The sequence below is a fragment of the Crocodylus porosus genome, unplaced genomic scaffold (assembly GCF_001723895.1).
Source record: "Crocodylus porosus isolate Cpor-Errol unplaced genomic scaffold, CroPor_comp1, whole genome shotgun sequence".
NCBI lineage: Eukaryota > Metazoa > Chordata > Crocodylia > Crocodylidae > Crocodylus > Crocodylus porosus.
In genome coordinates this window covers 3,864,967-3,878,748 of record NW_017728925.1, presented here as the reverse complement: position 1 = coordinate 3,878,748, position 13,782 = coordinate 3,864,967, and the positions used below count along the sequence as shown (strand labels likewise).

General features: G+C 44.9%; 1 protein-coding gene across 1 annotated transcript in view; it reads right to left on the bottom strand.

Annotated features, from left to right (window-relative positions):
• Nucleotides 1-4,604: 4,604 nt before the first annotated feature.
• NELFB (negative elongation factor complex member B) overlaps nucleotides 4,605-13,782 on the bottom strand; it is a 22,832-nt gene continuing 13,654 nt past the window's right edge. Inside the window, exons 8-13 of the mRNA XM_019540592.1 lie at nucleotides 12,086-12,181; nucleotides 9,305-9,447; nucleotides 6,810-6,916; nucleotides 6,009-6,150; nucleotides 5,367-5,475; nucleotides 4,605-5,117 (exon numbers count right to left, since the gene is read on the bottom strand). Of these exons, the coding sequence (XP_019396137.1) occupies nucleotides 4,980-5,117; nucleotides 5,367-5,475; nucleotides 6,009-6,150; nucleotides 6,810-6,916; nucleotides 9,305-9,447; nucleotides 12,086-12,181 (735 nt within the window). The 3' untranslated portion in view covers nucleotides 4,605-4,979. The remainder of the gene's footprint in view (nucleotides 5,118-5,366; nucleotides 5,476-6,008; nucleotides 6,151-6,809; nucleotides 6,917-9,304; nucleotides 9,448-12,085; nucleotides 12,182-13,782) is intronic.

Sequence of the window (13,782 nt, the reverse complement as noted above, 5' to 3'; positions counted from 1 at the left end):
TAAATAAATACCAAGAAATACCAAGTAGTTCTCCTTCACCCATATTTGTTGACACACAAAGAATACTAGTATACTGGAGGCCTGATTTACCTTTACCAAAGCTGTGATTATATGTATTTATGAAAGTACTTTGTGAGTCTTAGCATTAACATCTATTATTACATTGGTACTTGAGTACTTACAATTAAGAAAACAATACCTTATGAAGACTTGGTAAACAAAAAGAGATTTTCTAGATGCATTATCTTACATAGAAGAATACAATTTTGGCACTCACACAATGCTTAGCAGTGTTTTTCAAAAGCAAGTGCTGAGATTTAGGAAAGACCCGTTTCTGATAGTAGGCAACCTTTGCTGTGATCTGAGAACAAAGCCTCTTTACAGGGGGCACATCTACATGTGCAAATGCTGCAGGATGAGTTTACTCTAAAGTAAATTTCTTTACAGTAAACCCACCCAGGCAGGCATCTAAACATGCAAGGATTCAGGAACAGTACTTTACTGCTTCTGGCAGCAGTCTGCTTCCTCCCCCTCTGGCCCTGCACTGGCCCCCTGCAGCGGCCAGGGGGTGCTCTATGCTTCCCCCAAGTACTAGCCCAGGGGCTGGCAGGAAGCACTTTCCTGGTGTGGGCTGGGAGATTGCTCCCTGCCCCTGGGAACTGCCTGCTGCTGGGCATGCTCCACCACTGCAGCCTGGGCGCCAACAATGTCCCCCTGCCCTACCTGCAGGGAGCTCTGGGCCCTGGCTCCCCAATCAGGGGCAGGGGGCTTGGAAAAGGTTGCATGGGAGGGGTAGTTCCTAGCCCCCTGCCCTGATCCACAGGTGGGGCAGCTACCAATGAGCCTTTAGCTGGGCAGGGATTCTCTGCCTACTCCTCCCCTGCAGCTCTTTCCAAGGCGCACCTTGATCACCTGATGGGGGCATGTGGCTGGGACCTGCCTCTGATTAGGACAGATTCTGGCCAGCACCGCGGCTGTGCGAGGAAGTCTGCACATACAGGCTGGAGGTGGTTGGGGACTGTCCCGTTTTGGGCAATCCCCAGCCAGTTCCAGGCTGCATGTGCAGACTTCCTTGCACAGCTGAGGAACTGTCCTGGTCAAAGGCAGGTCCCAGCCAGCTCCAGGCTGGGCAGGGGACTCTGTACTAAATTACTTCACAGTAACAGCTCGTACAGATGCAGCTAGTAGGCATCTGCATGTGTAGACAGCGATGCTTACTGCGCAGTAATCTGCACTAATCTCGAATAATGTGTTTGTGTAGACGTGCCCAGGATGCAGTTATGAAGAGAAATTTAACTAACAAATATTAATGGGAATTATTGTCTCTTACAATTATCCAGGGACCATTTAGGTAAAGATCAATTAAACACGTTGATAAAGAAGCGAGGCAGATTTTCAAAACCTGTTTCTACCGGCAAAAGCTACTGGGCCTTCATGTCACTGCAATATCATTTAAACTGTAAGCTCTTTGTGGTGGGAGCTATCAGTCATTATGTTTGCACAGAGCCTGGAGATCATGATCAGAGAAGGGGGCTTCTCCCTTTTATAATGCAATGCAAATAATAAAATCATCAGATAAAATCGCCAGAAGTGCCGCTGTTCCTTTCAATCATTTCATCAGGACTTAAAGTTGGAAGATGACCCCAGGAACTCGAATACCAGTATGATAAATTGCAGGTGCAAGTACCTGCAGGTGCAAAACAAAGGGTTTGGTTTTTTTGTTCTGAAAAATATACCTCTTTATGGCAAAATATACCACTGCATATTATGTTGATATTTTTGGTGGAGTTGACAGAGTGAAATACTTTGTATCTAATTGTGAAGGTCACTGTGTATTGAGCACTGCCTGAGGACAACTACTGGCCCAGAAAAAGAGTTTTATCACCTTGTTGAAAGCCATCAAGCTCATCAGGGACAATGAATACGAAATACTCATCTGCTACTATGGTCCCTTGGAACAATGATTTTTCTCCACAGGAGGCCAGGAAATGGGTCAGTACAACTGACCGGGAAGGAGGGAGTGGGGGAAGCCCCACAGTGGCAGTGGACTGAGCACCAACTTGCAAACAAGTCTGCTCTGGGGAGCTGGTGATGATCACTGCCACCTGGAAGCACTCACCAGAGTGGACAGGCACAAAGGACACTGCTCAGCCTGCAACACAGGACACAACTTAAACCCAAAGAAAGGGGGAGATCACACACACCATCTGTAATTCTCAAGTGTTTTCAAAGCAAAATAACTTATTAAGAAAATCTTTGCTTCCCTGACACGTCCCTTAAGGAATGAAGTTAGAAAAGAGGACAGTCCTAGAGGCAGGTTTTGACATAGCTCAGCAGCACCACCCCATGTCTGAAGAAAAGTCTTCAGTCTGAGAGTTTGTTTCCTATAGACCAGTGGTTCTCAAACTCTTTTGTACCAGGACCCATTTGTAAACATTGATGGCCAATCCTGACCTAGTGCCCCTCACTCCCAACCCGCTGCCCCCCCAGGCCCCCAGTGTGTGGGGTAGAAGGTCAGTGTGTGGAGAGCATGGGGGGGTCCCAAGCAACCCCTTGCAGGCTGGTCTGCAAGGGAAAAGCCACGGTTCCCATGTTTTTCTCTTAAAGGAGAACCCATTTTTAAAGCTTGATGCGATCCTGTCAAAAACCATGAGACAAACTCTTTGTCCCTGTGCTTCAAGCAAAAACCATGAGAAACATTTTACAAAAAAAAAAAAAAAAAAACAAGAAGATTGGCATGTGAATCATGAGATGCTACTTTTGAAGTGTGTGCATACATGTGGGGGGGGTTGTGATGGTGTGGGGGGCTATGGGTGTGTGAAGCCTGGGGACATGTGGTCCCCCCACACACCCTGGCAGCATGTGGGGTACTGTGGGTCAGGAGTGAAAGGCAGTAGCAGGGCTCAGGAGGCTGCAGCTTGGAGTGAGAGGCAGACACACAGACAGCACTCAGCTAGTATATACATGGAGGGGACAGGCAGATTGAGGCCCCCCATGGTGAGGGAGGGAGTAGGGCTGGGGCACGGGCAAACAGGGCCCTGGGGATGGGGCGGGTCATCCAGAGGCGCGGGGGGGCATGTGGCTCCCCACAGCAGTGCGCAGCCATGGGGGAGGCATGGGGGGAGGGGGCACATGCCCTGTGGGGCAGTGGCAGGCTGCCTGCTGTGGGCTGGGCTCTGTGCCCTGCTGCCTTTGCCCCAGAAGCTCAGCTGCATGCTAGTGTGCTTTCTGCTGGCAGGTGGGCAGGGGATGTTGGCTGTGACATGTGTCCTCTGTCTGCCCAGTGGCAGGAAGCATGCTGGTGTCATGTGACAGCTCCTGGGGCAAAAGCAGCAGGGCACAGAGCCCCAAGCCCACAGCAGGCAGCCTGCCTCCAACCCATGACAGCATGTGTCCCACATGCCTCCCCCAAAGGTGTGTGCAGCTGTAGGAAGTTGGAGTCACACCCACCGCCCCTGTAAGCCTCTGGATGACCTGCCCCAGCCACAGGGCCCCATTCACCCCAGCCCCTGCTCCACTCCCTCCCTCACCACAGGGGCCTCCACCCGTGCACTCCTGCCCCTGCCCTTTCCTCCCCACAGACTTACCAGCTGGGAAAATCTGGAGATCTGAGAGTTCGATTAGGAGATTGAGAGTTGGAGTTATTTAGACTTCGAAATCTTGAGTCTCGCGACGTTTTCCTGACAGCTGGCATTACTGAATACATGAGGGCAACACTGATTTTCTGTCCAGCTACCAGCAGTACCTCTTTTGCATGTTTGACAGAGCCTCCCTATACACGCACACATACCTTTTCCAGTTTATCCTCCTCAGGCAGATTACTGGGTTGCACAAAATTTCCTTTTAGAGCCCAACACTTCTTATGTCAGGTAGGCAAGTCCTTTGTAACCAGCATATTTACATTTTACCTCCTTGAACACTGGCTTTCACTGCCCTCAGCTTCACCACTAGTAAGCACAGGAGGGGAAGAGGAATAAATCTAGCACATGGCAGCAAAGGCAAATGGGTCATTAGATGCTGATTAATTCTCCAGTATGGGATTTCAGGATTGTCACAATCTTCCCCACCACTCCATTTTGGAGGGGGTTTGTTGTTTTCTCTAGCTGCCTCAAGAATCATTTAAAATTACCTCAAAGTTTTCTTTAAAAGCTTTTTTATTTGAGGCAGTGGCTTGGTTCTTTGGACTTTGTTATGAAACTCACATTTGAGAATAAGAAGTTATGATTCCTTCTGAGGTAGCTCTCACCTTTGTAATTAACATCCCCATCCAAGATGGATGTTTCCCACCTTCGTAATTAAGAAGGGGGGAGCAAAGTTATTTCAAAGCAAACATCTCCAACTCAAAAGCAGCCGTCTGCTAGTTCTACAGCTATGCTGACTTAAGAACACGACAAGAGCTATACCTCCTGCAGCTGATGCACCCAGGCCAACAAGATCCCTGGTGCGGACACAGATTTGTTAGCAGAAAAGCCCCTTATGCTGGCATCTGCTACGTCTTTATTGGGGGCTCTGTTACTATATAGTTATACCAGAATACCTATAGACCTGGAGAAGCAAGTTAGGAGCAATGGGAGAAATTATGCCTCAATCTCAAGAGTTCACTCTGTCTGATTAAATGAGTTGAGTTTTTATATTTACCACCTCATAAAATTGTTACATCTAAAACTGCAATAACATATCAAGCTTAAAAATAAACCTATTTCTTTTGAAAAAATACACACAGTTAAGAGGTAAGTGGATCTACAAGAAATCCTTGCAATATGCCACAGACTAAGTTTGCAACCCAGCACAGCCAACAATCAAAAGCAAACTGCAGTGACTGCTGGTCGCACCTCAGAAAGGTTTAAGTGAGTCTTGATTAGTTTTCATCCCTGTTGACAGAGACACTTAACAGTGCACTGAAACTGCTTCACCACACAGGCTGCCAAGTCTAGTTCTTCTATGTCAAAAAAATCACACCAGTGCACTGTAGGTTCGGCTCAGAGAGAGGCTGGGGTGGGCACAGTGGGTAAGGGCAGTTCCATGGAAGGTGTCTCAGCCACCTGGGCTGGGCTGGGCTTGCGAAGCTCCAGTTTTTCATTGAGCTGGTTGTAAAGATCCTTCACAGCCTCGCTAGTCTGTAGAATAAGAATTTAAAAAGTCACACTTTATTCTAGTTGTTATTAGGCAGTGCACTAAATACTGCAATTACAGGGAGTGTTTCAACACAGAGGAAAGTGGGAAGAGGAGGTTATGATCTAATTAAGTCAGAACTATGTACGCTTTGAAAGCTGCTATTTAAAACAGAACACATGCTCCATTAAGCAACTTCAGAGAATGCAGCTGCCTTAATTTGCACATGGCTTTCTTCTAGTTACCCTTCATACCTGCTTAGTAGGTTCCAAAGACTTCTGGAGTGACTCCAATTTGGTAGGTGCCATTTTGTGATGCAGGTGAAGTAGCAATCTTAGCACGTGTCTATGTACATTCTCCTTTCTGTGAAGAGCAATTTTCAGGTGGTGAAACGAATGTAAACAGGCAATATTATGTTTACACTTTAGAGCACAAGTTACAATGGTTGTCAGAGTAACTACATTCAAATGCTAAAAATACATGTAGAAAAATGGCTTGTGTGCTACATTATATGAATCCTGCCTTAGGCTTCCAAGAAATTAATATGATCTTTTTGCAGACAAACACATTTTCTGTGCAACTGACAAAGCACAATCCTGAAGCTCTCTCTAATGTTCAAAACAGAAATGGGATGCACAACTGTATCATGCCTTCTGCATCTTGTGTCCGCAAACAGTGATTTAACATTTCAGAACATTTTATAATCAACATCCTGTAATTTCTTAGATTTTGGTGCTACAGAATTGGCTGCTGAAATCTTATTTCTTTAAAAAATAAAACAGATAATCTATTTAGCCAAGAAAAGAGTCTGCAGGCAGGTTAAGCAATAGCTCAGAGAGGCATGATCTACCCACTTGCCTTGTAAATACTGTGCTTTGAAGACAGACACCAGTTACCTTGAGCAGGCAGTGAGAAAGAAGCCATCAAAGAGACTGGTACAGAACTCCTCCAGTGCAAATTCATCAGCCAGCAATGTGAGGTTACCGGTGAGCAGGTGCAAGAAAATATCACTGAAGGCCAGGTCACTGAATGTCTCAACTGCATGACACAAAGAGACCGACAGGCTAGCATGCATTTGCCTAAAAACCTTGCCACGTAGTAGAAGTTTGTGCCAGAAAATTTCAAGTGGACTTTCCTGGTGAACCATCTCCAGGTGGTTTATTACTGTGTCCAGATATAAAGGAAGGTGAGAGTGGATCTCAGGAAAACCTAGGGTGTGAGCTGGGTAGTTATTGTAGAAGGGGTAAGAACAGTTAAGCCTGGGGGAGAAGGTTTGTGCTGAATTCTGCATTGTGTCATTGCAAGTTTCTTTTGTGAATGAAGCCAAATCCAAAGATAATAGTAAGTTCTGACTCAATGTAATCATTGTAGACTATGTGCAGCAGGAAGCCACTTGATCAAATATATCATTTATCTTTCAGCTCTATTCCATCAAGCCTATTAGTCACATTGCTAGTACAGTATCTTTTATCCATGGAATTAGAGACAGTTAACAAGGCTCCCTCCATTCTGGTTCAATAAGGAAACACTGCCACCTAAGGTAAATGACTCACCATGGCCACACAGTGAAATCACTAGCAAAGCTGAAAAAAGGATTGATGCTATCCCCCAGTCATCCCCAAATGCTTATTTTCCTCAATTTAGGACTCCCATGTGTGAAAACTGGACACAAAATATAAAAAGAAAAGACATCTTACTTAGACCTGGCAGAAGCCTAAGAAAAGCATTCTTGTTCCTCTGCTTAGTGATGTGAAGAACATAATAGAGCCCAATTTCACAAGCTATTCTGTTTTCCTGTAAAAATCTGTAACGGTACAAACACAAGCAAAGATTTACAACCAGAAAAACAAGAAACCACTTACTAGAGGTGATTTAAAAAGAAAAGGTCTAAGAACTGGAACACACATGGAGTTGGAACAATAGAATATCTTAATATCTAGCTTCAAGCCTTTTGTGACATGGTGGCCAAGGTGCATACCATTGTTAGCTGTCTGCTGACTAGGACTAAAGACATGATAATTCAGTAAACATTTTTACTTTCCAATAACAACTTCTTAACTCTCCATGATTTAATGTAAGAAGGAACTTCACAGACCAAGTTCAGCAGAATGGAAAGTATGATTTTGATTTGATTTATACTTTCTCATAGCTCAGACACCCACAGCGCTGCTATCAAACAGTGGTGACCATGATTCTAACTAGAGACAATAGTCTGAGTGTGGATATGTGGACAAGAACAGTGATAGAAATAAGTGCAAGATATGAGTATGCCTAAGCATACAGAAGACCTTTTCATGCTTTGCAAAGAGTAAGTTGCTTCTGAACTCCCAGACATATGGGATTTCAAGCAAACTACACTTTCTACCGTCCCAAGGTACATGCATCTTAGTTACAGTAACACATGCAGGGGGATGAGCCCGAGGGGGGAGAGTGTCAGGCAAAACACACCTCAATTAAATAGTACCATGAAAAGTACACTGCATTCTGCTTTCAAAGTTGCACAAGCATCTCTCTTGCTTTTTTTTAAAAAAAGGTAGGAAACCTTTATTCTCTTTGCAAAGACTGAATGAATATAGTAAAAAGCATCAACAAAATACTCCATCCTTTTCCAAACTAGGCCTACATCGAGAATAAAAATTACTGCTTCACATGGGGTGCTGCAATGTTTTCAAATACAGGAAATGCTGAGGATTTTATAAGATGATGGCAGAAGCTCCATTTTCTTAAGAGGAAGATAAAGGTAATTTGGAGTTCCCAAGATTAAAAAAAACATGGTGCTGTTCAGTCACTTGCCTTTCTCCAGTTGTGTTACTGTCAAGCAGCAATGTAGTTTGTTAGGCAAAAATATTTCTTATTCTACCCATTATGAGAATCAGAAATGATCTAAATCTTTATTTTTCCACTGGGTAAAAAAAGGTTTAAATTATAATACCAAATCTCTTGTGCTACTTCTGTTCCCAGGTCTTTATATCCTAGAGGAACAAACTGACCAGCTTCAGTGGCAAGAGCTCAAAATGAATTCATTTTTGTAATATGGAGTGCAATCTTCACATTTTTTTAGGTTCTTGCCTACAGTGGGCTGTCATTGAGAAGGTCCATTATTAGATAATAGAAGGCAAAGGCAGTAAGACATAACTGTGCTATTCAATACACTTGTCACTTAAGTTGAAATGGATTCTCATCAATTACAAATTACCTTGCCGACTGAGGTCCTTATGAGTTTTGTTCCGTTACCTATTCAACTGCCTTTCAATTTTGCCCCTTATGAAAAAAGGCCATATTTGAGCTCTCTAATCAGAGGCCTCCAAATTGGACAGCCCTGCCAGTAGTGATAAAGAAACACTGCCTCTCACACCTTTTTCTGGACACTGCTTAAGTTCTATGCAAGTAGTTTTACTGGTATCTTTGTAATCTAAAATCCCCTTTAACTAAAATGTAATCCTAAATCCAGTAACCTAACCTATATTCTGTGTCACAGGCATGAAGGCCATTTCTGTCTGATGTATAGCAGCCCCATTAAATACTAATATAATATTAACATGTCACTGAGTATAGAGTTTGGAAATTTTTCATGGTCTACAGAAGTCACAGCATAATCTATGTCTCTGCTGGTATTACAAGGGCTTAAGAAATGAAAGCAAGTAACAAACAGCTTAAAAATATGGGAATGGACATGAGACACATTTGCACCAGGGTAACTTAAATCAGTTTATACGTTGATGTAAATTAGAGTGCCACAATGTGGCAGAGGAAGTAGAAATAGCTATTTGCTCAAGGGAAACTGGATAGGAAATTAGGTAGAAGTAAACTACACCAGTCTGAAGGTACACCTGATTTTGAGGGGTAACTTTTCTCCAGAATAGAGTTATTTACACCAGGACAGGACTATATATTGTCTCTGCTCCACACTTAAAATTGTGGAAAGGCAGATGATACTGATGTGCCACATGTCTCCATCAAAAAGCATAATATGTGAGCATTTCTCTTGTGGAGAATATCAATTTACTCTACTAATTAATCTTCCCAAATCCTTGTCAATGGAATTTCAGCCCCAAGTTAAAGTTTAAACACTTTCAAAATTCCTTCACTTGATTTTTTCAGGTTGTACATAATGGTACCAGTATGGCTACCTAGCATTTTGCCTTGATAAAGCATCTAACACATATATTAATAAGTAAAGTAGTTGACATACTTGGTGAAAGCTTCAGGAATAGTGCTGGGGTAGGGTATTGGTCCCTTCTCTTCTGATGGCAGTTTCTGATCTACAGTGAATGTGTGATCTTCCACCACAAAGGACATCAGCATTGGCAAGAATTTGGTGATTAGTTCAGGTTCCTTTAAGAGACAGAGAAGGGGGAAAAAAAGCCAGTGCAATATAAGAACACACAGTATTTACATAATTCATTTCAGCCAAGGAACTCAAAATGGTTTAACAAGGGTAAGCAAGTGATACACCCACACTTTTTCCCAGAGAATAAGGTGCATGATTTCCCTGTGATCACAAAAACATATTCATATTCAGTGCCTGCTCAAATCATCAGGTACCTCTCTTTTCATATATAACATATATACAGTGTTAGAATGCATAATTCCTCCAAAAATACCACAGGGTTTTACTCAGCAGAACAAATTCAGTTATTTGAATAAATTTTTGGTGGGAGCTCTCTCAAGGGTTCGGCTAACCAAGGATGTATTATCACTATGAGGCTGGTTAAGTACTGGAACATGTAAGCTAGAGAATTTGTGCAGTCAGTCACTGTAAGATTTTAATATAGGTCAGGGAAGCATTTGTTTGGAATGGTTTAGCTAGGCATGTTCCTACCTTGAGCAAAGGGCTGAACTATGTGACCTCCCTTTAGATTTTAGGAAAATAGGGCTAGAAAGGACTATGACTTTTTGCTTTGATAGTACTACTTCATGAAATTCATATCTTCTCCACTGCATTTGGCTCTATATGAATGCAAACACTGAACGCAAAGGGTCTTTGTAAGGACAGAGTAATTTGATAATATGCACTAATCATTTTTAATTCCCCTAAATGTTGATCACTGCAGAGTTAGTAGTGTGTCTAACCAAATATGCAGTGATCTTTTTCCAGCAGCTGAAAGCTACTTGTTTTGCTGCAAAATGAAAATAATGGGAAGCAGAAGTTCAAGCGGCCACAAAGTTCATCTAAAAATGGAGCAACTTGTGGAAAATCCTCTTGAATGAAATCCTTGAGTGGCTCCAACAGATTGAGGACCTTTTAAAATGGACTATGGCAGGGGTTTTCAACCTTTTTTAACCCCTTCTGTCTCAAAGTTTCACCTCATGTACCCCTTTATATTTTTTTCATGTTTTTAAGAGGTGTGGGGAGGAGGGCAGATCGAGGCCCCTCGGTGAGGGAGTGGGGCAGAGGCAGGTGCTGCTCAGCCAGGATGCAGGATGCAGGGGTGCAGGATGGATCTGCAAGTGGCTCGTCTGGGGAGCAAGGGGAGAGGGTCAGCTCCCACCGCCGCATGCACCCAGGGAGGGCATGGGGGGGGTGCCCCCACATCTGCACATGGGGGCGAGCGGGTTGTTGCTGTAGGCTGGGGTGCTGGCCTTTTCCTGGCAGGGCCTGGGTCAGGCTGTGCTTGGGATGGGTGGTGGTGACAGCGCTGGGAGAGGGTTTGGGGTGGGGCTACGGTGAATTCTGGAGTGGCTCTAGGCCCCCCTGCCCTGCTGTAGCCCCGCTCCTGTAGGCCCCTGCGGTGAGGGAGGGAGCAGGGCTGGGCATGCTTTGTCGCCTGAACTGTGTGCAGGGTAAAACTGAGGCAGGAGCCTGGTTGGGGGAGCAGTGCACGGTGGCAGTGCCTGCCTGTGCCATGCTCAGATGTGGCTGGTGCCGCCCCACGTGCCGCAGCCCTGGGCCCTGCTCTCTGCATGGGCTGAGGTAGAGTCTCTGCTTCTGCTACTCCTGGCTCCATCATGCATTCTGCCCGTGGCTGTGGGGCCCACTGGGGCTGGAGTGGGTGGGCAGGAGCTGCACCTGAGGCCCCCTGGCTGTTGCCCTGGGTCCCCCCTGCCAGATGGCGCCACCAGTTCTTCCCCTCCAGCCCACACAGGCACGTGGGGACCCAGGACAGTGGGGCTGGGGTGAGAATCGGGCTGTGCATGCCCACCCAGGGATAAGGCCTGGGCTCTGTGCTCAGGGCAGACCCCCCCCAGGGCCCACGGTGCTCGGGCCAGCTTGAGCTGCAGGAGGGGGCAGCTCTTCACCACAGCCGAACAGTAATTCACAAAACCGAATAAAATATGTGAATCATAGGATAAACATGTGGTCAGTCAGGATTTTAGATATCCAGGGCTTCAAGGAACCTCCCTGGGAAGATATCTGGCTGCTTTGCAGCACAGAAGAAAAAAATAATTTTTGGAGGGTTCTTTTTAAGCCAACGCTTACTGCCCATGATTGTGATCACACTCTTTCCATAACCTCTCTCAAGCCTGGCGAAGACCACCTTAGGTGCTAGCCAAAGGGAAAGTACAGGGACAGTCCTCTGAGCAATCCAAAATACTCTTTTCTAGAGGCTGACTGAAATACCTTCATTACATGCTTACCACAAAGACTTGGAAGGCACAAGTGTTTCACCCTGAATGACAAGTCAGTGAGCTGCTAGATTTGGGGCCAACCCTAGAAGTACAATTTTTTACACAATTATGCTTTACCATCTTGTCACTTGGGTGAAAATTGCCATGCCTTTTGAGAAACTGGGGCTAGTTTGATCAGAAATAAAACTTGGCTCTAAGTGCATTATGGGCTAGATGTTCAAAGAGAACAAAAGAAGCCAGGCAAAGTTTACAGAGCACTCAAATAGAGTGTCACCTTGTTTGTGCAGGCAAACAACCCTTACAAATTTGGCAAATGCTTATAGAGGCACCTGGAGAAGCTGACACTGATGTTGTTTTAACCAGCACGGACAAGTAGTATTCCAGATTTTCAAGAAAAGCTCACCATTTTAGGCTCTCTGAAGACTTGACTATCGATCATATCCCAAGCTCCTTGTCCCAGAGACAGCATCCTCAGCAGCAGCAGCAAGTCTGGGCTTTCCTAGAAATTTAAATAAAATAAAAACTATTTTCTTTCTCTTGGTTTCTTTACATGTTGAATCTTTCTTGGATTGAGCAGAATTATCAGAGATGTCAAATCACAAAGATTGCTAGAGGAAACTGTTTATTTGTTTATTAAGCTGAAGAGGGACTCCAACAGTTGCCTGCACTACAGAACACACCTCAGCATAACATATATAAAATCTATCACAGGATTGGCTTTATACTTAACACCCCGCCAGAAACACAAACACCATTTATCTGACACACTAATTATCTGGTAGAATAAAATGATCTGCACTGGCATACGTAAAAATCCAGAAAAGATGGTACACAAACAGTAAGAGTTGTATTTACATTAGTACATTGAATTCCCAAGTGATCTGTGTGCTTACAACATGATGTAAAACTTGTTTAATCTGACAGTGAAACATAGGAACATTTCCTCCGTTTCATCCTGAGAGTGGCTATTAGGGCTGTGCGAAGTTTCAGTCCCCGATTTGATTCAGTGGAGATTTGGCCCGATTTGGTGGCCGAATCTCTGAATGCGAATCAAATTAGAGGATCCTTTAATCCCTCCAAATCTATTTGGAACCCTCCAAATCAATTTGGACAGATTCGGCTATTCGGACATGAGACAGCTTTAAATGTTTTTTCTACATACCTCTAGGTAGCAGGGGCTCGTGATCGCTGTGGTGCTGAGGCATATGGAACGTCCCATAGAAGCATAGGGGGCTCCCCAACATGCTTGACAGCAGACCCAGAAGTGGACCAGAAGCACTTCTGGGTCCGCTGGGGAGTGTGCTGGGGGCCCCCTGCACCCTTTGGCTTGGAGACTGGTGCCTCCTGGGTCTGGGGACCACCTGGAGTACTCCTGCAGCTGATTGCCAGGCCAGGGGGCACAGGGGGACTCCCCGTGTGCTCCCTGGCAGACCAGGAAGTGGACCAGAAGTACTTCTGGTCCAATTCCGGGGTTGCTGCCGAGCATGCTGGAGAGCCCCATGCACTGCTGTGGGACGCTTCATCCACCCCAGCACCACAGTGATCACAAGCCACGCTGCTACCTCAAGGTATGTAGAAAAAACTTTTAAAGCTGTGCCTGTGTCTGAATCGCTGATTCACCAAATCAGCATTGAATCGGCAGATTCGGATTCGGCCAAATTGAATTCGGGAGAGTGATCCGAATCAACGGATCGAATCCCTGTCCCTGAAGGGGTGGAGTGTGACAGGTGAAAATTATGTCGGTGTGATAAAGGTGCTTGCTGAAGGCTCTATGAAGATTAGACCAAGTGTTTTTCCATCATTTTTTCAGATATTAAGCTATATGTTGTTGCTAAGAGCCTAATTCAAGTCTAAGATGTAGTAAAGCCTTGTATAAAGTAAGGCCTAGTAAATTTAACAAAGCCTTGGAGTAGTAAGGCCCTGTGGCACAGTTAAAATTAACCTTATCAAAAGAATGCAAGGCTTTTACTGCTATTGGTCAGCTTAAGGACAGCAGGCTTTAAACTAGGCTCGTCGGGGGGAGGGAAAGATGAGGGCGGGGGAAGCTGTGGACCACCAAACCAGGTGGCACCAACAAGGACAGCCCAGCCTGAAGAAAGA